The following is a 23,826-nucleotide window of genomic DNA, read 5'->3' as shown; positions in this document are numbered from 1 at the left end:
AAGACTGTTAGGGCATTAAAGTACAATGGCATCATTAAAATTCCGATTGGAAGCCTATAAAACAGAAGCAATATTACATAACATAAAGCTAGGATTGTTGAAATTAACTCGACAGCCTCTCCTGGAATGCAGAGGAAATGACCAGCAGGATGACAGCCATAAGTGAGAATGTGACCAGTTCAGGCACAGGAACCGGTGCAGATAGCCATTCATGGCTCCTAGAGGCCAGCCCAGGTCAGATGAACAGAGCATGCAACAGCTATTGAATTAGTGTAGAAGAAGAGTACAAGAGGAATTTTATTTTCAGATTGTAATGAATGAATTTAAGTCCTTTAGATACATTGTATTCTGAATCAAGAAACTAAAATTGGGAGAAGACATAAAGTCCAGAGAGAAGAGTTTAAAAGCATAATTCCGGAAGCAAAATTTGTAGAGAAGAATAGGGACAGCTGTCCTCTGTTAACATGGGTTATACAAGATAATCACATGTATCAACAGGAACATATGATGCTCTTCAAGAAGCGCATATACCTATAGGAACATGTGATGTTTATCAATAGGCTCTCTACAGGAACATGTGATGTTTATCAAGAGGCCAGCTATCTATTGGAATGCGTGATCATTATGGTGAGCACAATGGCCCCTGAATTGTGCAAAGCCATGAAATGTCATCACCCCAGTTAGCGGCAGACTTGGTTACTGATAAACAGAAGATAGAAATGGGCCCTTAATGGAAAGGTGTTATTTGACAAACATGGGTGGAGGCAAAGTAAGTACTGAAGCTCTTCAAGTCCTTAAAGGAAGAATAGAAGGTTGGAAAAAAAATAAGCCAGTTCCATTTGAAAGAGTAACTAGAAAAATACAGAAAGGAAAGGGTGAAATGATCTTATCATAACCAACCACTTATAAATAGTATAAGAATGAACAAAACGAGGCAGGATTCATTTACATAAGAGCTTCTAAGGACAATTTAAGAGATAATGCAGTATAAATGCCTACACACACACACACACACACACACACACACACACACACACACACACACTGTTATAACTCTGAACCACTTCTTCTCATCATCTTTTTACTTTGGTTCTGAGTATGGAAGATGTAGGGTTTGGTTGTGATGTGTTCCCCAGTGTTCATATGGTCATGTGCTCGAATTGTAGTCTTCAGTGTGGTAGAAGGCAACTAGATCCTAAGACGTCCATCCTTACAAATGGATTAATGCTGATCTTGTCTCATGGGACAGGATTATTTTATATGACAATGGGTTGTTATAAAAAGCAAGCCTGGAATTTCCCAATACCCTCTTCTGTATACTTTGTATAATATCTGTGTGTGGTCTTACCACTATCACATAGCCTTCACTAGAGCTTAGCATAGGGAGGTGCTATGCTTTTATTTTTTTATTCACTCCAGAATGGTGAATAAAAAAATCTTTCTATTCTTTATAAAGTATTCAGATATTTTGTTATAGCAACTCAAATATATATAGCAGAAGGACAGTAAATGAAAAGGAAAGAAAATGGAGGAGAAAGAAAAGATGGCATTAAGGAAGGGGAGAAAGTCCCTTAGAAGATTCCAGCTTCAGTGAGTGGGGGCAGACAAGACAGTGTCTGAAGATGTATGTTTCTACTCTTGATTTCTGATACTATTTCTGATGATATGGTGGCTCTAGATGACCCCAGAAGGTTTTCAGACCTTAACTTTCAGTGCAATGGTTTGGGGCTGCTCTTCACTGGACAGATGAGAGAGACACTGCTCACCTGGGCCGAGGTGCTGTGCAGCTTTAACAGCCCGTTCTCCAGCCTCGCCACCTTGGCCTGGAGCTCTTTGCCATTTCTCTCCAGCAAGCTCTGGTATAGTCTGATGAACTCCAGAAAGGACTTGGGCGTGGTGTAGTTGTAGCGCTGGTCGTTGGTCAGGTATGACTGGGATGTCTTATTGACACTTATGTGGACAAAGGCCATGAACTTGCTAATCGATTGCTTCACTGCAGGCTAACACCAGAAGTAATGAGATTGAAGATGATTATCCAACCCTTGAGCACATGGAAAGTTATGCTCAACAGTTCTATCCAACCTCCAACTTTAACCTTGACCCCTGGATGCCTGAGGTGAGGTGGACCCTCAGAGGAGCCCTTTCCCCTCTTACCTCAATGTTCTTTGTATTTTGCAAGAAACGGAGGCTCACAGACTCTAGGGCCTCCTGAGGCCACTCATGGAACCAGTTGATAGCAGTACAGTTTACAATGGCTGGGAACTTTCTGCTTCGAATTCTTAGCTTATTTCCCACAGGGGAGAAGCAGAGGGTCACCTGAGATATTGGAAGGAGAGGGAGGACCAAAAAGGTGACATCAGAAAGAGAAGAAAAACCAAGGAAGTGTCAGAGAGGTCCACAGAGAAACAGGCAGAAGTTCAGGTTGCTAATCTCCTAGAAAATTGAAAAGCATGCTGAACAGAGTTATAATCTTCCCATGCCAACCCATCTTTCTAGCTAAGGCTCAATAATGCTGGGGCTACTTTGTGCACAAGATGGTCCTGTTCATAAAGTAGAGGAAAACTGTATGCTGGCAGTGCTTCTCAGCTAAAAGATCATTGCACCACCTCCTCTTGACACAATCCAGAGGAGACAGTATCTAATTTATCACATCCTGTAGCCACTCATGCCCATGTCCAGCAGTCAGTCTTTCTGTACCTTGAGTTGTCGCCGGACTCTCTCTATGAAGAACTTCCAGCAGTTCTCTCTGCTGTCGACGAGTCCCTGGCTTTTGACCTCATTCCTCACATTGCTTATGATGTTCTCCTCCTCCTCATCAGAGTAGAGATCTGGGATCTCACCTGGGGATAAAGAGGGCACAGACAGGTGGCTTTGACATCACGTTAATTGATGTGATCACACAAAGGGAGTTATGTGGCATTAAGATGTAAGTCACTTGTTTTTCCACCATGTTCATGTACTGGTGAAACTAGACAGGTATCATATCATACCAAGACAGGGAACAAATGAATTAATGAGAGGAAGGGATATAGGGTATCTTTTTGTTATCTTGTGGTAACACCTCAACTAGTCATTTCTTCTTTTCTTCAAGGCATTTATTTACCAGCTACTATATTATTGACCTTTATCAACTGTATCATTAAGGAGTTCACTATTTAGAAGAAAATATAAACCATACTTATTTGTAAGTCTTGCGGTAAAAAGGGGCCAAAAGTAACATACTTGTGGTTATGGTTAAGGAGATTGAGGAACAGTCACTTCCTACAGGACCCATGAAGCCAAGATGTGACCCTGGAATTTAATGTAAAAACACCATGCTTTAAATCAAGGGGATTTGGGGGTGGGTGAGTTACCTAAGAATTCAGCAGACTGTATTTGCAGAACTAAGACTCACAAAACCAGGATTGTCTTCTCATCTTAAGTTGTATTCTATGGTGAATTTTAAATAAACCAAATTGTTTAACTGTTAAAAACTGATAAAAGGACCAGAAAATGGTGTGGAAAAAAATTCTTAAGAGCTTTGAGTGAAAAAGAATTTTCTGAATACAGCTCAACCAATTAAAAAATTAATTTGATGCCCCTAAATGGAGACATTTGGAATCTTAAAAGATGACAAAACTGTAGCATGACCCTGGAACTGCAAAAGATAGGCAGCTACTCAAATTATTTCCACACTACATAAGGACATTCTTCCCAAATGAGGATAGGAAAGGGGATTCTGCAATAAAGGAAATAAAATGTCTTTTAGACACATGGATAGGTGCCTACCCTCATTGTAATGACAAAAATGTTGATTGAAACTACTCACTTTATCTGAGGTTTGCAACTATGAAAAGAGTCTACACTCATTCATAGCAACAGAGATATGTGCTGAAAGTATGCCAAACTGTTAATTTTTAACTACGTCGGCAAGATCTTAAAATGAGATAGAACATTTTAATGAGGTAGTATATGAGAATGCATTGAATGTTCAATCCCAGAAATGAATACAATTTAAAAATCAAACAAATCCATAAATTTGGTATAGATAATAGGGATCTTCATGGGAATGCCAAGATGTCGCATCTTGGACAATTTGATGAAAAGTGTGCTACATTAAAGGATTTAAGAAGCAAAACAGGGGCCAGTGAGATGGCTGAGCAGGTAAAGGCACTTGGTGTCCGTCCTGATGATCAGCATCTGATCCCTGGAGCCCACATGGTCTTAGCAGGAGAGACTTCACTCCTTCATGTTACCCTCTAGCCTCACACGCACTGTGGCCCATGTACTTTCTATGTCTCACAATAAATAAGTAAATGTAATAAAATATTTTTGAAGGATTAAAACAACAAAAACATTAAAATAGAGGCAGAGTTTCTAAAACACTGTTTGCAGACAGGAAGAAGTAAGATTTCTCTTAATCTAATGACAGACACAATCCCAAACATACTAACAATAAAACACTGAATGTTTTACATAGAGAACAAGATAGCCAGAGCTGCTCTTGTGTTTCCATTCAGCATCATATAGGGTTATTTCAGACTGTGTAAAAATCAAAAAAATATAAAACCAGATGCGTGTATAAAGATAACTAAAGCGACATAACCATTATCATTTGAAATTCAGTTTTATACAAAGAAAAATCTAAGGAAATGTTCACATTAATAATTAGAACTCATGAGAGTGTTTAATGCCAACTGCACTGTACACAAAGGCAACATGGTAAAATAAATTGTATTTTTTTCTTATCCAGCAAAAGATAAAAGGTAATGTAAAAGTTATCATTTATAATAACAACATAACTATAGGCAGCTAAATAGTGAATACATAAAATGTGCAAGGTCTGAAGCCTGAGACAAGGAGTTGTTGAAGAATAGAAATGAAATTCTAGTGGGAAAAGAGAGAGACATGCACAAGGGCATGATGCAGTGAGACCCACATCTGTCACACAGACAAAAACCCAATGCAAAAATAGATCCTAACAGATACATTCCAGGAAAGACTTGGAAGAGGACAGAAGAGATAGAAGGAGGTAGTTACCCTGTCAGAAGCCAAGTCTTCCTGTAAGGCCAAGACTGTTAAGGCAACATGAAATTGGTCCTGGAGTAAATTAACATAATAAATGTGATGTATTTAAGGGGCAACTCAGATAAAAGAAATGACAACAGCATCTACTATTGAAGACTGAGAGCAATGGGAGAGAGTAATAAGTGAAGATGCCAGGATAATTCGATATCAACAGCACAGAACAGTTAGATTACAATGTGAAAATAAATTCCAGGTAGATTAAAAACATAAATACAGAAACGGACAATTTAGACATTAAAATATAGGCATTGGAGGTAAGACAGAACTTCTGAAACAGAGAATGAGAACCCTAAGACATTAAAACTACAGTTTAATTTTATGACGTTACAACCAAATTGGTATGATGAATATAGACTTTAAAATGGCATTTACCACCCATACAATAAAGAGAGTTAGTGTCCAAAATATATAAAGAACATCTACAAAACCATAAGAAACATCAGTCTAAGGGGCAATGGGAAACTATTTAAGCACATGACAGGTACTGGAGGGGTGGAGCTATCCAATAAAGATTTAGAGCGTGTGGAGGTCAGAGGATAACTTGAAGGGATGAACTCCTTCTCGATGTGTGGGTTCTGCATAGTGAAACAGCTCACCAGGTTTGGCTGCAAGTGCTTTTACCCTCTTTATTTAATCTCTTAAATAAATACTTTGAGTTGCATATAGTTCAAAGTCCCTTGCACAATGGGAAAGGAATATGAGATTTCATTCATTGACAACCTAGTATCAGATAAGCGAGTGTCCTTAAAGGTAGGAGGAAAAGATACGGGGAACATCATAGAGCCCCCAACAGCAGGGCTGTCAATTAGCATAACTACTCTTATTTGGTAAAGTTAAAATGCATATAATCAGATAACCACGTAAGCCAGCACCTACTTAAAGGAACTCATATACACAGGGGAAAGTTTTAATCTTTCAACATCATTTCCAATTCCAAGAGGTTTTTTTCTCCATTTTTGAATGTTCAAAATATTTTGTAAAGAAATCAGTCAATGTGGGGCTGGTACTGCAAATATTGTGAATTTTATTCTTCAGATAATTTAGTTTGAGTGAACGATCTAAGACTTGTTTGAATTTCATGTCAGAGGAAAAAAATATATATTTAGGTAACAATGGACAGGTTTAGACATGATTGAAAGGCAGGAAGCAAGTGAGGCAGAAATCAAAAGAGATGGGACAGAAAAATAAATTCTGACTTGGGTTGGATCCTGCTCAGGTGGAAGGGCTGACCTTGGAGAGGTGGAAGGGAAATATTGAATGAGGGCCAGGGGCACACTGCAGAGAAACTCAGACCCAGGGAGTTTCTTGGCTAATATTGCTAACTCAGGTAGGAGTTTTATGCCAGAGCCTAAATTATTTAAAAGATCAAAATAGGGCGGAAGGGATCGCTCACCAGTTAAGAGCATTGGCTACTCTTTCAGAGAGGATCAGGGTTTGACTCCAGCAGCCACATGGTAGTTCATACCACCTAACTCTAGTGTCTGGTAATGTCTTTTGGTCTCCATGGGCACCAGGCACACATGTGGTGCACAGTCATATGTGCAGGCAAAACAAACACAAAAAATAAAAAAATACATAAAAAGAAAAACAAATCTAAAAAAATTAGTTATATGTCTATAAATACTTTGTGCTAACATTTGTCAAATTACAGACTTCCAAATGAAGTAATATATTTCAGCTCTCTTGATTAAAAAAAAAAAGAGATCAGAGAGAACTGCTAGGACAATAAAAGGGTACTTAGTGTGCTGGAAGTGTTGGGGTTCAGGGTGCAGCTTGTGTTGTTTTGTTAGACAGATGGAACTGGCTTGTGCCACACTCATGGTTTCTGCAGCAAGCTGGGTTTCCAGCTCTGTGGCTGCTGTGCTCCCCTGCACTTCCTTGTGTGTGAGTATGTTACAGCCCTCTAGGTAGGGTATGGAGTTCCCTTGATCTAAGACATTTGTAATTGACTGGTTCACATCCTTTTCACCTTTCCTTCATTTGAAAGATGCAGAGTTGATGTACTTTTGATGTTTCTCTAAAACTGCTGCATACTGAGAATAATAACAATGGCCTGCAGGCTAAATTTGTTCGCTGTCTCTTTGTGGTGTGTCCTACAAGCTGAGAACTAAACACTTCTAGATAATCCTTTATGTTTGAAATAAAGCAATATTTAGTGGCACACAAAACTTATGTGAAGTTCAAAATTTTATTGTCCATGAATCATTTTATTAGGTTCAGCCACACTCTTATAGTTATGTATTGTTTATGCTTATTTTTATACTTCAGTGACAGGATTGAGTGGTTATGACAGAGACCAGGTGACCCAGAAAGCTTACAGTATTTCCTTTCTGACCTTGTAGAGAAGATTTGTTGCTCTGAACGTATGGAACATTCTCATGACAAGATGACTAGGGCTCTGGGACATTTAGAAACTCATCCAGGCTCGCCATGGTTTTCTCAAGATCCTGAGAACCTACAAGATCACTGGATGGAATATCTAGTAACATCTGAACTGTGAGCATCGTTCCCATTTTCAGATGCCTCCCTCTATTTCTCCTGACAACATCCACATCATTTATTCTGTGATTATATATTAATATGTGATTTGATGAAAGCTGCCTTAGGGAATTTTGTGATCTATATAAAGGCAGAAGTTCTTTAAACATCTCAAAACTGTCCTTATAGGGCCTAAAGTTGGGCCTCTCCATCTCTATCCACAGGTGTTTACAGGCTAAATGCTACAGTATCATGCAAACCAGATTAGCAATATGCAATTGGTGTGTATTGGTGGGACTCTGATACCTTGGTATGGGTTCAGTCAGTTGGAGCTTGGGATGAAAGGGAAGTGCTTGATTCAGTATTATACTTGTTTGTCAGCTTTGACCCCATCTAGATCCTATGGTTAAACATTACCACCACCACCACCAACAAAACAAACAAACAAACACAAAACTGCTTACTTTGTTCCCAGAAGAAAAATCAGGGGATTTCAGTACCCATGTTCCTCACTGTCTATGGTAGGAAGACTTAACCAAACATACTATCCTATAGTAATACCTAATGTCTCACATGACATACCATTCTCATGGCATTACCCACACAGTATTATATACTTCAGTTTAAAGACAACCTCCAGAATGCCATTTAGGATCCAAGAGACATTAAGGACTAAGAAGAAAAATGAAATAAAAGTTTGCAATGACTCTAGTTTTGTTAGCTTTCCTTCTAAACTGTATAGTAGATATGTAATCATTATGTTTTTGTGTCCCTGGATTATTTGGCACTGTAAAATCAGCAAACAACTGATAGTATAGTTTTAGTCTCCTTAAAATTATAATCTTGTGTTAATTCAGTGAGAATGAGTGTAGCTGCTGATTTTTCAAGTGGACAAGGCCACTCCTAATCCTGAGTGTGAAACAGTGAAGGCATATTACCAACAAGACACTTGAGTGTTCAGATATGGGTGAAGAGGATATGGTTCAGAAGTAACAGTGGAGGCCAGGATGTCTGGAGAGAGGCTAGTGTGTGTCATCAAGGAATTAGGGATGCTAACTCATAATCCTCAGTGAGGGTAACAATGGGAAAAGGAGTAGCAGAAAGACTGTTTTTCTATATCAAGGGGCTTTGTCCCTGCTCAACTCTTCACAGACAATTTTGACTACCAAACTCAAGATGATTTTGTACGAGGTCTGTTAGTGAATGAGGAAGTGAGAAAAACTTCCAAACCCTCTAGAGGAAAAGGTTTATCTTGCTCTGGTAACCTTTGCTTTCCTTTTGTGTTTCATTAAGCCTGAGAAAGCAAACTCAGACCTTTTGACTGTCAGTGAATAGCAGAGAGGCACTGAAAGGTGTTGTACTTGGGGATTGTCTTCCTGCCTTGCTTGATTGGGTAACTGCCCTTTCTCATTTAGATCCCAGGAAACCAGATTCACTTGCATGTGACAACTAGGGAATATGGTGCCCGAGTCTCCAACCTACACATGTATTCAGCTATTTGTGTTGATGTTATCCGCCAATGGGCCTATCCTCTCACTCCAGAAGTAAACTTTACTGACAGCACCACACAGAGCTACACTCATTCCCAACACAACATCTGTACCCAGTCAGGGATTTATATGGGATCATGGTTTAGACAGGCCCCGACTCAATTATAATACCAAGGGGCTGTCTGGGATGGAAGGACATAAGAATTGTCATAATTTGTCATAGCAAAGATTGACAAATTGGGGTGGTCTGGATAGAAAAGATACAGATTCAGAGATGGGTGGAGAGAAAACAGCATCAGTTTGCTATCTTGTCTATACAGATATTAAAGGAAGGGCCAACACTAGGGGCAAGGATCACTGGTATAGAGTCTAGAATACAAGAGGAGAACGAGAGGCTGATCATTTAGGCTTTTCTCCTTTTGTTTCTTTTTTGGGGAGGTATTGTCATCATGGCTTGATTTTGACAGTGATGTCATAATACTAACAAATGAAAGTACACGGAAGGAAACACCATAGCCTATGGCATGAGGTCACTGGCTCTATGAGGCAGACTTTTGCAGGAAGGTGAGATCAATAGCATACACTATACTTTTAGAGTTATCCTGACTTGTAGATAACTACCACATACTGAGTCATTAGGAGGAGCGCCCAAGGCATCAGGTCCAGGAAAGGCATTCACAACCCAGAACTGTGGCGGAGTTCTCCCTCTTGTTTAGAACCCAACTCTTCTGACCTTAGATCACAAGGTATAATTTCATCCTTCCACTGTGAGTTCCAACAACCGATTGAGTGGTCAGACAACCCCACAGAACTGAAGGATTACTGAGAGATGTTTTAGAAACCCCCATGGACTTGGTTGGACTGGCATTCAGTGGCTTCCCAGTCGGAAATTATTTATTTGAAAGTGAAAAGTAGAAGCTATGCTCTAATCCTCTCATTTGATGTTCCTAATTTAAAAGGGAGAGCATTATAAGAAGAAAACAAGCAAAGCCAACCTGCTGTCCTACTTAAACACGCATGCACAAATCATGATTTTTAGGAAAATTTGTACCTTGAAGGGAAAACTGCACCAGCAGGCGTACGTTTTATTGGGTGAGGCTTCAGAAATTGGTCTGCACTTCAACAGAATTGTCTTTTAAATGAAATAAATTAAAGATAGTTCACTGAGGACTGAAATTTCAATTGGCTAAAATCAAACAATGTTGGAGAAGGTGACCTGGCTGGATTGGTGCCAGGTGAAATCCAAGGTGAGGTGGGCACCATGCCCAACATCTCCAAAGCTGTAAGTTTTGGAAGCTCTGTTTTACTCTTTTAGTTGTTTCAGAAATTAGGCTTTAAGATAGCTTTAGTGTGGAAAAAGAATTGGATCCCTGTCTCATTTAATACAATCACAAAAAGGTGTGGCGATATTGTAGATTAAATACTATGATAGACTGTTAACGATGGGATGTAAGAATGGAAACATTTGTTATTGGAGAACAAGTGTAAGAGTTGGCAGGAAAACTCTTGGCTATAAAGTGAGTTTAAACAGGATCAGGTGGCAAAGATGTAAGTGTAGGCTCTGGGTTTTTCTAGAAGCACAGTGAGGAATTCAGGGCAGAGATGCTCCCTAGAAACAAGACAGAACCTGTTAGCACATGTTCTGGGCCAGGAGCCAGGAGCTCTTCATGGAATGACTGTCAAATGCCATGAGAGGCAATGCTGTATGCTATGAAGGAGACAACGACTGTGTAACAGTGACATCATCCTGAATATAACCCTTGTGAAATAGGAGAGATGGCGGAGGAATATTCCACGATTATAGTCCTTAGGCTAAAGAGTATGAAATGGAGCAGGGGTAGCTCTGGAAGAATGGGCTTTTGAAGTACAAGAAATTGACATGGGATTGTTGTTTAGGAACATCTGGATGCTGAATGTTCTCTTGACCCAGGGAAAGGGTGCTTTACATGCATGTTTGGTGTAAGATTCAGGAAAGCATATTCTCTTTGATTGACACATTCATACAGATGCATAACTTATTATCATATGCAGAATTTATCAACTACATTGAGTTGTTCGTGTGTTTTACTTTTTCACATGACTGTGTACATGGCTTTAAACACACATAATTTTTTTTTTAGAAGGACTTATGTTAATTGTGAATTCCTGCATAAGTAAGAACTACAAAGCAGGAAGAATTGAGCTTTTTGTTTCCTCAGTTGTGGGGCATTTGGCAATGCACATGGACTTCAGTAGAATCTTAGGACACTTATATGGAGAAATTCTACATCTGCTGCTGCTTCTCCCTTTTTTTTCATCAAGATTCTTAATCCTTACAGAACCCTTGGTGACTTGATCTTACCCTGAGGTATCAGCACATCTTCTCTCCCTCTGTCTTTTCCCAGCACCTAAACAGTCTGAAGACCTATATACGCTCCCTTTTTTCTTTGTCATGGGCATTCTAAGGAAATAGCATTTACTTTCTTAACCTAAGCAAATTCTCAGACACTTACACACTCTTCTTCCCTTGATCAGATACTATCCAACAAAGATACTCAAAATCACTGCTCGGTCCACAATGAAAATAGACTTTAAGAACTAGCATGGCTGTAAGCTGCAGCAGCCCTGGGAAAGGCTTCAGCAAATCAGCCCTTCACTGTGTTAATATTCTTTAGCTATGACCTGACTTTCCTGATGTCAGACCACGCCTCTACATTTCAATGACTCAGACTTTGTTAGAGATATCCAAGGGTAAAGACTTTCTTACCTGATGCCAGCAGGTCATTGATGAGCACCAGGAACCTCTCATCAGCCACATGGGCATCAGTCATAAGGAACACGGTACTGAGATTTTTTACCCCAGCTTTCAGGCAGAGGCTGGCCAAGTCCACCTGCAAGACCATCAATGTCACAGATCCCTCAGAAGAGATAGACAACTCATTCCTCAGGAAAGGAACCATTTTCTTATCTACTTCAGTTGAAACAAAGCAAGATGACAATGTGAGGCCAGGAGGAGCACTACTTTTCAGCAAGAGGAAGAGAAATATGCCATGTTTCTAGGTCTCAGTTCAATGGAGGTGAGCTGTTAAGATCACATACTGGGATTGTTAATTCATACAACTACAGCTGCCCATACACTGCTGCTGAGCCCCTACAGAATGTTAGCTTAGGTAGTCCTTCCCAATGGTCAGGTGTGGTCCTTGCTCATCTGTTTTACTAATGGCATCAAGTGAGGGAATGACTTGTTCCAGAAGGTAAGCTACCAGGAAAGTCATGTACAAGGATTACCTGTACGGGAATAAATGCATCCCATACCAGCAATGCCTTGTACTCTTATGACTGGCTCCAGAGGAAGACTTGGTTGGAAAAAATGTGCTGGAGGACATAGACAAAGGTGTAAACACAAAACCATACAGAAGAAACCCAGTCAAATCTGAAGATCGATCAAACCTGAGGCTAGGATGCCAAGTCCTGAATTTGGCCAGTGTATCCAGTCTTGGCTCCTTGTATATAACTCTTACAAAGTTATACATTGCCCCTTACTATGCCCCTTTCTCTCTAGTGCCCTTCATAATATATTTCCTAACAGCCTTGAACATTCTTTTATTGTAGAATTACTGTAGTGTTCAAATAACACGTCCAAGGCAACCGCCTTCTTTTTGGATTAATGGTTCTTATCCCTCACTTTTGCAGACTGATCTAAGATGGCATTTCTCAGTTTTCATTAGGATCACCCAGAGGATGCTGTGAGCAGTCCCAGTGCCCAGGTAGTTCTCCCATGTAAGCTAACTCTGAACAACTTGGGAAGGGAAGGAGACATCAGCATTATTGGAATATTCCTAGAGATTCTGATCTATAGCCAAGATTTAGCATTACACTGTTTTGTAAATGCCTATTTACCATCCAATAGCTTGTCTTTGGAAACATGAAGAAAGACCATGAGCCTGATTTATGACCTTAGATGCAGTCAGTGTTAACAAATGACTGTGGCTTCAAAACAGAAGAGAACATCTGCTCTTATTACTGCCTGGGAGATTATGAGTGCAGGTGGGTAGAGTCTGGCTCAGGGCTGGCTGGAGTTCTCTCAAGAATACTAACAGCAGTTCCCAATGAAATTTATACCATGACTTTCTACAGTGACATGGCTCTGGCTGTGGATTCAAGAAACTACTGGGCAAGTGACCTTTGAAAGTTGTATATCCTACCTTTCTTCACTGTCCACAGCATAGACCATGACTTCCATGTGCTTATACCTTGAAACCAGGAAATATCATAGAAAGGCCCAGAGGCAGCAGTTATTCTTATCTATTACAATATGAATTTCTTATAAAACTTGGACAGACTCTCTGAATCCTTCCCACGTCTACAAAAGCAGCTAACAAACTGTGTGATAAATTTGAAAGACTGGACAAGAGCCAAGCCACACTGATGTAAAAGATGAGGCTCCACAGATGTTGACCTTTGAAAAGACCCTGTCCTTCTACTGAGTCTAGTGAGAAACAAAACCTCATATATTACCAGCAGAGGAACTAAAGAGAACATGGACAATTAATGGGAGGCTCTGGGTAGGAAATGTGGTGAACCAAGGAAAGATGAAAAAGATTGTAGGTGGCTGGTGACTGTAGGTAGAGAGAAGCAGGGTGTTGGTGGTTTGAATAGAAATGACCCCCATAGACTCATGTGTTTGAATGCTTGGTCATGGGAATGGTACTATTAGGAGGTATGGCCTTGTTGGAGTAGGTATAGTCATATTGGAGGAAATATGTTACTGGGGTTAGTCTCACACGGTCAAGGCAGGCCTAGTATAACTGTCCCTTCTCGCTGCCTGCTGATTCAGATGTAGAATTCTCATCTAAGCTAGCTCTCTAGCACCATGTCTGCCTGTATACCTTCATGCTTCCCACCATGATGATAATGGACTAAACTTCTTAACTGTAAGCCAGCCCCAATGAAATGTTTTTCTTCATAAGAGTTGCCTCTGTTCTGGTATCTCTTCACAGCAATAGAAACCCTAACTAAGACAGAAATTGGTACCAGGAGTGGGGTACCAGCAATCTGTGACAGGTCTGACCATACTTTTGTTTGGAGAAATGTGAACTTTGAAACTTAGGGTTAGGAAACCAGTGAAATGCTTTAAGCTCATTTAATGAGCAATTCTAGTAGGAACATGGAAGACATTGGTGCTGAGGGTAATTTGAACTGTGGAGGCCTAGCTCAAGAGGTTTCAGATGAGAAGAAAATTAGTATTGTGATATTTTGGTGAAGAATGTGGCTGCTTTTGCCCTTGTCTGAAGAATATGCCTGAGGGTAAATTGAAGAGTTTTGGATTAATTGAATTGGCAGAGGAAATTTCAAAACAGCCTAGTATTGACTTTGTCTTGTGGTTATTAGTGTTCACTCTTATGAAGATCTATAATGAAAAGAAGCCAGCTGAGCAAAGAAAAATACTGATGTACAGATTAAAGATAAAAAGGGTACCAGAAAATGGAATGTAGCTAAATCCGGTGTTTGAGGAGATAAATAGATTAAAGAAAAGCCTTATGTTAAATGGAATTAAGAGAGTAGCGACCTCAGGCAAGACCCCACTCAGCTAAACTTACACTTGTGGAAAGGAATTAAAGAACAGTTTTGGACTGGATGTTGTGGCATATTCCTTTAATCCCAGCACTCCAGTAGAAGAAGCAGGTGGATCTCTAAGTTTGAGACCAACCCTGGTTTATTGATCAAGTTTCAGGACAGTCAAATGTAGGCAGTGAAGGAAAGCATCAAAGACAGAAACCCAGTGAAGATATAATTGAATGATGGGGCTATTTTCTAGCCCCAGCAAGCAATAGAACTTGGCAGCTTCAGTCATGTGGTTCTAGTTTTAGAGTTAAGGATAGAAGAAAGGGTCCTCTGTGACTAAGGAAAGCTGCTGAGTCTAGGCATGTAACAGGAGTGTCCCTGCATGGAGGCCTAGAGAGGCAACTGTGTGAAGATGTGAAGGTGAATTATGAATTGTGTTGTAGATCTTAAATGTTGGAGATCTCAGAGCTTTGCATACATGCTGAGGAAAGCTTCAAATAGGGAGTGGAACCAGTCCAAGAGAAAAAAGTTTGTTGCAGTCAACAAAACTGAAAGGAGTTGGAGATTTGAAAAACACTTTGATATCAGGCATGGAGATGCAGCGTTTGGAGTTTGTCCAGTTGGGTGTTGGTCTTGCTTGGGCATAGTATGTTCTTATTATGTCCCGTTTTGGAATGATAAAGTATATCTTGTGCCACTATATGTTAGAAGAATGTGGTCTGCTTTTTTATTTTGATATTTTTAGGGGATTAGGGTTAGGAGATCACATGAATCTCAGAAGAGACTTTGAACTTTGGACTTTTACACAAGTTTAATGCTGTTAAAGACTATGGGGACTTTTGAAGTTGAACTGAATGCATTTCTGCATTATGTTATGACTATAAACCTATGGGGGCTAGGGAGTGGAGTTTTACAGTTTAAATAGGAGTGCCCCCACCCCCCTGTAGTCTTATGTGTTTAAATGCTTGGTCATATAGAGAGGCACTATGAGGAGCTGTGGTCTTGTTGGAGTCAGTCTGGCCTTTTCAGAAGACGTATGTCACTGGGGGGTGGACTTTGAGGCCTCAAATGCATAAGCCAGGCCTAGTATGACTATTTCTTCCTATGCCTACTGCTCTAAATATAGAACTCTCAGCTACCCCCCAGCACCATGTCTACCTGTGTGTCACTATGTTTTCTACCATGAAAATAAAATAATGGAGTAAACCTTTGAACTATAAGCTAGACCCAGTTAAATGATTTCCTTCATAAGAGTTGCCATAGTCATGCTGTCTCTTCACAGCAATAAAAACCCTAAGGAAGCCATAGGGTCTCCCCCTACACTGGCCAAACTTACCTTGAAGTCAGGGATTTGGTAGCCTTTGCGAAGAGTGATCTGGAACACATCCATGGAACTAATAAAAGCTGCCAGTCTTGTCAGACTCTGCTTACCACTCCCCCCCACACCAACTAGCAGAGCATTTCCTCGAGGGGACTCCAGGATTCGGTTGATGTGACAGCTGGAGAGGAGTAAGCAGAGACATATCACAAAGTCCACTGTCCACAATGAGAAGCACAAGGGGTGTAACGGTTGGAGAGGAAATGGGAGCCTCTCCTGGAGGCACAACTGAACTCAGGGGAACTTTCATAGTTTGCCCTCAAACATGATATCATCTTGCTCAAGTGCACTGAAATTGTCATGGCTTTACATAAAGCTAGAGGTCCCAATGATCTGGTAAGAGTGGGGGAAATGGCCAGGGAAGACTGGCAGGCCTGGCAGGGTGAGTGATAGGGCTGGAGAGGGACTCAGGTGACATGTTTCTTCTCTCTCACTGGACCTGCCTTTTCCCCAGTTTCTTCCTTCTCACCCATTTTTGACTTTGGGTAAATGAGGAACCATGAAAAAGAAGAAAAGTAAAAAACCTGCTATTAGAAAAATAATCAGAAAAGGCTGAAGCTTTGAAGACAAGGCTAGAAGTGTCTGTGTCATGAAGATTGAGAACAGGTTAAAGCATAGGAAGAAAGCAGAGAGTTCAGGCTTGAGCCTCAGTCCTCTAATCCTTCCTGGATGCAGATGTTCAAGCAATGGATATTTGTGGATATCACTTCCTTGGCTTCTGGATTCTTCCCCTTTGAAATGTCAGCACTCCCAGTATCCATTTCTCTACTCCAGCAGTGGGAAAGTACATCAGGTCTCCTCTGGCCTTAGATCATCACCTATGATGGAAGCCACTACAAACCTAAGAGGCCTTCTTCAAATGATACACCTGCAGCCTCCTCCAGACTCTCATTCCAACCTTCCATTAATCTCCACCAGCACTGGATCTTATATAAGGCACCGAATGGTTTCTCATTTTACAAAATATATAAAAATACAGGAAAATAACCCACAATTCTATTGTCTAGCAATAAATCCTACTGACATTAATTTTATGGGTTTGCAGACTAGTGTGTCTAGATGTCTGTGAATATATATTTGGTTATTACATCTGAAATGTCAATGCATTTTTATCCTGCAGCTTTTAAAATCCGAGGGCAGCATATATACTGAGCATAATGTTTTGTTTATTTGTTCCAAGTCCTGATGATTAAACTCAAGTCCTCACAATGATACGTGACACTCTACCACCAAGCCAACTCCAAAACATTGGGTACAGTGTCCTGGGACCAGTTTTTCACTTAGCAGTAGATTGTGATGACTTCTCTAAGCCATTAAGCAATCTGCTAGACCATGCCTTTGATGGTACAACACCACCATATAGAATTTCAATATTATATTGATAATAAAAATACAATAACTTGCTTGTCTGAAATATCCTACTATTGGATACTTAGGCTGTTTCCAATATCTTCAGTTTCATATAATGTGTTATAACATTTTGTTTATATCTCTAATCATTTCCTTGGGGTGAGTTTCCTAGATGTAAAGTTGCTGAGCCAAACAGCAAGGCAATTTTTAAATGGCTCAGGAAATTTAATTGGGGGAAGAAAAAGCTGCTCAGAATGGTGGTGCCCATCTGTGCTCTTTTCAAGTAAAACTGATCCGTAATGCTAGGGGTGAGAACACACTGGGATGTATTCACTGAGTTAGAGTGTAAGCCCATGAATTCTAATGTTGGTGATCTTGGAAAAAAGAGTGCAGTATAGCTGGTATTTGCTACTTTTGAGGATTCATTTTTCTACCCTTTATCCCCCTTGTTTCACACTTAAACACTAGACAGGAGAGAAACAAGGATAGAGGAGAGAACAAGTATGAAAACCCCTGAACCTAATTTCTTTCCTTTTGTGTCTTCTTTCACCATGGCTACTAGCAAAGTGTAACCAACCTCCCTAAATAACCAACAACCACCAACCCCACCTATAAGGGCTCTAGAATTTATAAACCCTCTGAAAACTTCCCAGAATTCCAAAATCACAGAAACTATCTGCAACTGGCAAACCCATGCCTCTGCTAGAGCACTGAGCAAATTATTGTCAGCTGCTGTGGGCAGTCTGAAGCAGCCCCATATCCCACTTCTGAGATTAAAATAATAACGCATTCTTATAATATTTCTGTGTTTTTGAAGAATCCAAAATTCCAAAATTGTCACTACAGTGTGAGAATCAGAATTTGGGCATGATACTTCTGGCTAAGAATCAGAGGATCCATTTGAGATTGGATCCTGTACCTCTGCTATATATTGAAGATGCTACAATAGACACTCTGTAGTCAAAGTGAACAGTGGTGAAAAATTAAGGTTTAGCTAAACTCTGCATGGAGCTGGTGCTTTGGAGTAGTTTTGGAAGACGTCTGACTCAGTCATAACAAGCATAAGAAACTGTGGATGCTCATTGCCTCATCTATCCTGGGGAGCATACTTGCTACTGGGATGTATTTGATTATATATTTGGTTTTTAAATATATATAGGTGTTTGTGTATCAATAACCCATAAACAGCATGCACTGTGCATGAACTTTGGTCATGTATGTATGTAGTTATCACACACATACACATCTGACAACTTTAAAAGCTAAATATTATGGTTTTAATGTGATTTTCTAGGGAGTTGAGTAATTTTTGTGTGTATGAATCACAATATTTTTCATCTGTGCATTTTTATTTTTTTTTACCCAAGGTTTGCTTCTAAGTTTGTAAGGTCCTTTCATTCATATTCTAAGCTCCCCTCAATTTTTTGCTTCTACCCTTTTGTTTTCTGTCTTAGACATAGAGAAATGTTTAGGACTTAAAACCATATGTCACTGAATTCTGTGTGGCTAAGATTTGTCTGCCTAAATATCCAGGAGTTATTTATTGGCTTACATTTACTTCTTTTATTAGTTCTCCTTTTTACTCCACTTATTTAATTGTGAAACTTATGCTCTGTCATTATCAGCTAGATTTACCCTTTTCTCACCCTCATATTAAACTATCATTTCCACATGCCTAAAGAGTGTGCATGTTTATTCTGTGACCATTACAGAGCAAGTACACTGAAGCTATCCAATACAGTTTTATTACACTGGAACAGAACCCAGTGGCTTGTGCTCAGTCTCACATTTAAGGCACTGCTTGTAATTGCTTATAATTCTTCATTATGCTCTGTGTGGGAGATTGTTTTTATTCTTTGTGAATTGGTGTCTGATGGAAGGAGACACTGGGACTAAGTATACAGGCTCTATCTTCTCATTCAGAAAAGATGGAGGCCAGACTGGATTCCTGGAGGAGAGATGCAAGCTTGGAGGAAGAATTGGGGTACAACTGGGTCACTCTGTGTTGCCTGGTTCACAGTTCTATTCTTGAAGGCCTGGATTCAGCATAGAATGGGCTGTGTTACTCAATATTTAGATGGAAAATGCATCCTTAAGTGCTGAAGTTTCTGAGTTGGTATGGGTAAGTTTGCAGCAGTCAGCATTAGACTCCAGCTGGGGCTTCATTAACAACCTCTGACAAGGGCAAGGGACTCTGAATTTAAATTACAAAACTTTAAAAGAAGATCAATATTCTAGAGGACTCCTGGGCCAGAAAACCAAGACTGTCTATGTTGAGCTCAACACTGAATTTCGGAGAGATTAAAAACAAAAGCTGAAGATGCCCTATAGCACAGCTGGAGGAAGCTGAGTCTTTGAAGATTCTCTCTCTCTCTCTCTCTCTCTCTCTCTCTCTCTCTCTCTTCTGCAGGACTAATAAGGCATTTGGAGCACAAAAGCAGTATGTCCAAAGGTTTGTGTGATTAATAATCATTGTGATGCTAAGAGGAGTAAAAAAACATGATAAAAATATACAGTAGGAGAAAAAATCTCAAAGAGGCAAATAAAAAGTTAGATGAAGATGATGCCAAAGTGAAATGGAAGATGTAGTTTAAAGACTGGCGCAAGAACAGAGCAGGTGCTGCTGGTGAAGGAAGTCGTCAGAGGGGCAATCCACTCCCAAAGAGAGAAGAAGGTACAGAGTGAGGCCGAAATGCTTCCTGGAAGCTGAGTAGGGTAGCTGTGTAGATATTATGTAGTCTACATACATATGTTAGATTGAGGGATGGATGGATGTTAAACAAAGTGGAAAATCATGAGAAAGGCAGCACCTAGTCAAGGAGCATGAGATGTGGACCTGGTCATAGCATTTGACCTTAGTGAGAGGTAGGTCTGGAATGAACGCAGCGACAGCTGCTTTGTTCGTGTGGCAAGAAGAGCCTGTCAAAGAGAGAAACAGAGGCAAGAAAGGGTGGCAGGTATAGACTACCTTTTTGATGGGTTTTGTTGTGAAGAGGTGCAGAGAAATGGAGGGTAGTGGATGAAAAGGGAGCTTGGGTGAAGGAATAGCTTATATTTCTGACAAGTGAAAAATGTTTACATATGCTGATACATGTGACCCAGAAATTAGTGATGGGGTGAAGGGAAAGGAGGAAGGGGAAGAGAAATAGCTACAGGTAGAAATAAAGTTACCAAGAAGGTGAAAGGGGGATGGGATCCCATGATAGATAGAGTGATTGGCCTTCAGAAAGAACAAACTGATTCTTGAACTGAAACAGGGAGGCTGATGGGTTTTTGTTCATGGAATGCTTGAAGCAGTGAGGCGGGGAAGGGGTGTTCAGGTTGGTGATGCGTGCATTGGGGTGAGCATGAGCATTCTCTTCTAGTCATTTTATTATTTCAGTAAAATAAGAGATGTATTCTCTAGCTGTCTCTGAAGCCAGGGCAGGGCTGTCAGAGATTGAGAGAGACGACAATCAGATCTGTGCAGTTATCTCAGGAAGCTAAAGGGAATGAAGTTCCCAGAGTAGATGGGGAGAATTTCAGGCCACAGTTAGGGTCTACAAGATATGTCTGGCCACAAAGGTGAAGCAACATTAACCATCATGTTTGAGGGATTTTCTTCAACAATTGGGAGATGGACGGAATACGCGACAGTGTGTTTAACGAGAATTGTGTTTGGTCCCATAGACACTTTGACAGTAGAGTTAGAGAAGCCTGGACTGGGATAACCATTTGTTACCCAAAAAGACATAGCAGGGGAATGGGTACAAGAGTATGATTAAAGCATCTGGCCTATAAGTGGAAGTCTTGATGGAGCTGAAGAACAGCTGAAGCTTGGAGGGTAGTAGAAGGGAAAGACAGATGTGAGAATCACAGAGATGCCTGTAATTTAGACACTAGAACAGAGATCATCACTGAGAACAGACACGCTGAGGAAGAATATGTGTTTGAGGGGCCGGGGCATGTAGCTAAGGTCACAGGAGCCATATTGGCTAGGAAATAGAATGTTCAGGGCTGGATGTTGGGAATGAGTGAAGTCAGAGGCGAGGAGAAGACTGACTGTCCAGGTGCTAAATGATGGGAGGTGACTGGGCTCCAGTAGACAGTGGTAAGGAGAGGCCAGAGACATTAAAGTAGAGTCGTGTGCTTCAGAATGACTGCATCTTCTGAAGGTTAGAAAGAGAAATGTGGGCAGAACTGGAGAGATGGCTTAGTGGATAAAAGCACTTACTATTCTTGCAGAGGACCTGGGTTTGATTCCTAGCACCCAGTGGTGGCTCACAACCACCTGTAATCACAGTTCCAAGAGATCTGATGTCCTCTTCTGGCCTCTACAGGTACTGGGCATGTACATAGTACACATATAAACATTCAGGCAACACCCTTATACACATAACACACAGAAACAAATATCCCCTTTAAAAGAGAAAAATGGCTTAAATTGTGCCATTGTGGTGAGGGTGAGGATAGGAGGGAGCCTTGTCCATCTCTGAGCTCTGGGGTTCTTGGGATGGGTGAGGAAGAAAATCAGCTTCCCTTGATTCAGGGGCCAGCCATGTGTCAGTGAGAATTTATCAATGAAGACCCTGGGAAACTTGGTTAGGGTGGAAGGATACTATAAGGCACCATGAGTGCTAAAGTAGAACTCAGACTGGACAATGTAAATGGTTGGATCTGAGCCACACTGTGTGAGTGTAAGTTATCTGGGAGAGCTGGTGACTATTGCCAGTGAGACACTAAATAGTAAGAACATGCATAATATTTGAGTTTTGAAATACATGTGTACTCAGAAAAACACGTGCGTGTGTGTGAGTGCATATGTGTGCCCATGTGTGTATGTCGGGGAGCCAGGGATCCTGGTGCCTGCTGAAGCTGAACCCTGTGTTCTACTGTCCCCTATGGCTATTAGTGAAACTGCAGCTGTAGAACTGCCACCAGCCTTCTTGACCCTCACTGAGGGCTGATAGCGACTGACTTCAGGCTTTATGGAGCTGTATTGGGGTCGAAGGAGAATCTGACCAAAATACATTGTATGAAATTCTCAAAGAACTAATTTATAAACTTTAGGAAAAAGTGACTTGGAATAACCAAATGAGACCCCTGACCCTGGGAAGGAGAAGCCACTGAGGGGAGGCAAGGAAGAGCTGCACACTCACACGTGACGTATGGCATCCTCAAAGAGAACCAGGTCCATCACAGCATTCACTTCGTTGTGGCTCTCCAGGGCTTCCACCAGAGTCTGGCTCAGAAGGTCCCATGACTGCACAGGCATGTACTTGGGCTCACCAATGCCATTTGCAAAATGACAATACATGTTGAGGTTTTGGGTTTGCTTCAGCATCTCTTCGTTATCCTGGTGAGGAGACACAGAGATGAGGTTCTTCTGTATTCTTATCTGGTAGCGTATATGGTGGAAATACCAAGCTGGCTGCTTTCTCTCTCCACAAACACCGTGAAAATTAAGCATCAGTGCCTCTTTGGACATTTTCTCTTTGACACTTCCTTGGCAGGTGGATTTTACCATAAGTTTACCAGCTCCAAGGATTCATAAATAAATGTTATTCCTTATGGATTGATGGTGGGAAGTAGAAAGTGGGAGTCATCCACCTTTAAACCACTGTCAGAATCTTTCTGAGTTTAGAAGAGCAGATGAGGACAGGCTGGATTTCTCTAGGCAGGCCTCCTTTGGTAATGTTGGATACAGTGTACCACTGTCTGGTGGCCTCAATTACCCTACAGCCATTTCGATGGTTCTTATTTCCGAACCTACGGTATGGTCATAAAGCATGTCTTGTGAAGTTAGTCCACCCAGAGAGATGGCTTTGTTTCTGAAGAATATGCTAGTAGCTCCCCATTCTTAATGTTCTGGTTTAGATATGAGGTTGCTTCCAATATTAGAACATTTAGAGTATAATGCACTGTTTATAACACCTTCATACGGATTCTGCCTTACTGTTTGTCAAATCTTACTCCAGGACAAATATTAGCACATTGTATAATGACTAGTACAATTTGATTAATTAAACAGAGACAACTCTTCATCTCTTCATTAACAATTTATTCTCTAAGCATTTTGGAGGCTTCTATTGTTAGTTTGCACTAGAGGGCAAATAGTAAATTATTTCCTTGTCAAAATCTAGATACTTAAGATTTCATGTAGGAAGAAATATATTAGAATTAATGTATCCTAGGAAGGCTTTCTAAAACTCAGATTAGGAAATCCATGTTGGGAACAGGTAACTAGTAGGGGCCATTGCCAGGGCTGTCATGACAGTGTTAGTCTTATAAATTCCTTGGGCAAGATCCACCAAACACAAAGGAGGGAAACCAGGCCTGCTGTCTGAGAAAAAGAAGAGAGGGCTTAAAGACTGAGTATCAGATGTGTCCTGACTTTTGAGGCTCTTTTCAGGGCCACGGAAAACCCTATCTGAGAGGGAAATGTGAGAAGAATTGTGGGAAGGGAATAGTAACCAGGAGGGGGCAGTGAGCAGGGTATAATGTAAATAAGTAAAAAAAAAAAAAAAAAAAAAAAAAAAA

General features: G+C 40.6%; 1 protein-coding gene across 1 annotated transcript in view; it reads right to left on the bottom strand.

Annotated features, from left to right (window-relative positions):
* The window catches only part of Dnah9 (dynein axonemal heavy chain 9), a 315,810-nt gene that overhangs the window by 106,292 nt on the left and 185,692 nt on the right, over positions 1 to 23,826 (bottom strand). Inside the window, exons 43-48 of the mRNA XM_028783166.1 lie at positions 22,446 to 22,642; positions 15,916 to 16,078; positions 11,782 to 11,905; positions 2,698 to 2,840; positions 2,155 to 2,316; positions 1,767 to 2,000 (exon numbers count right to left, since the gene is read on the bottom strand). Coding sequence (XP_028638999.1) covers positions 1,767 to 2,000; positions 2,155 to 2,316; positions 2,698 to 2,840; positions 11,782 to 11,905; positions 15,916 to 16,078; positions 22,446 to 22,642 — 1,023 coding nt within the window. The remainder of the gene's footprint in view (positions 1 to 1,766; positions 2,001 to 2,154; positions 2,317 to 2,697; positions 2,841 to 11,781; positions 11,906 to 15,915; positions 16,079 to 22,445; positions 22,643 to 23,826) is intronic.

Source organism: Grammomys surdaster, unplaced genomic scaffold (assembly GCF_004785775.1).
Source record: "Grammomys surdaster isolate TR1022 unplaced genomic scaffold, NIH_TR_1.0 1019, whole genome shotgun sequence".
Taxonomy (NCBI): domain Eukaryota; kingdom Metazoa; phylum Chordata; class Mammalia; order Rodentia; family Muridae; genus Grammomys; species Grammomys surdaster.
The sequence above is the reverse complement of the archived record's forward strand: the minus strand, read 5'-3'. Positions and strand labels throughout refer to the sequence as shown.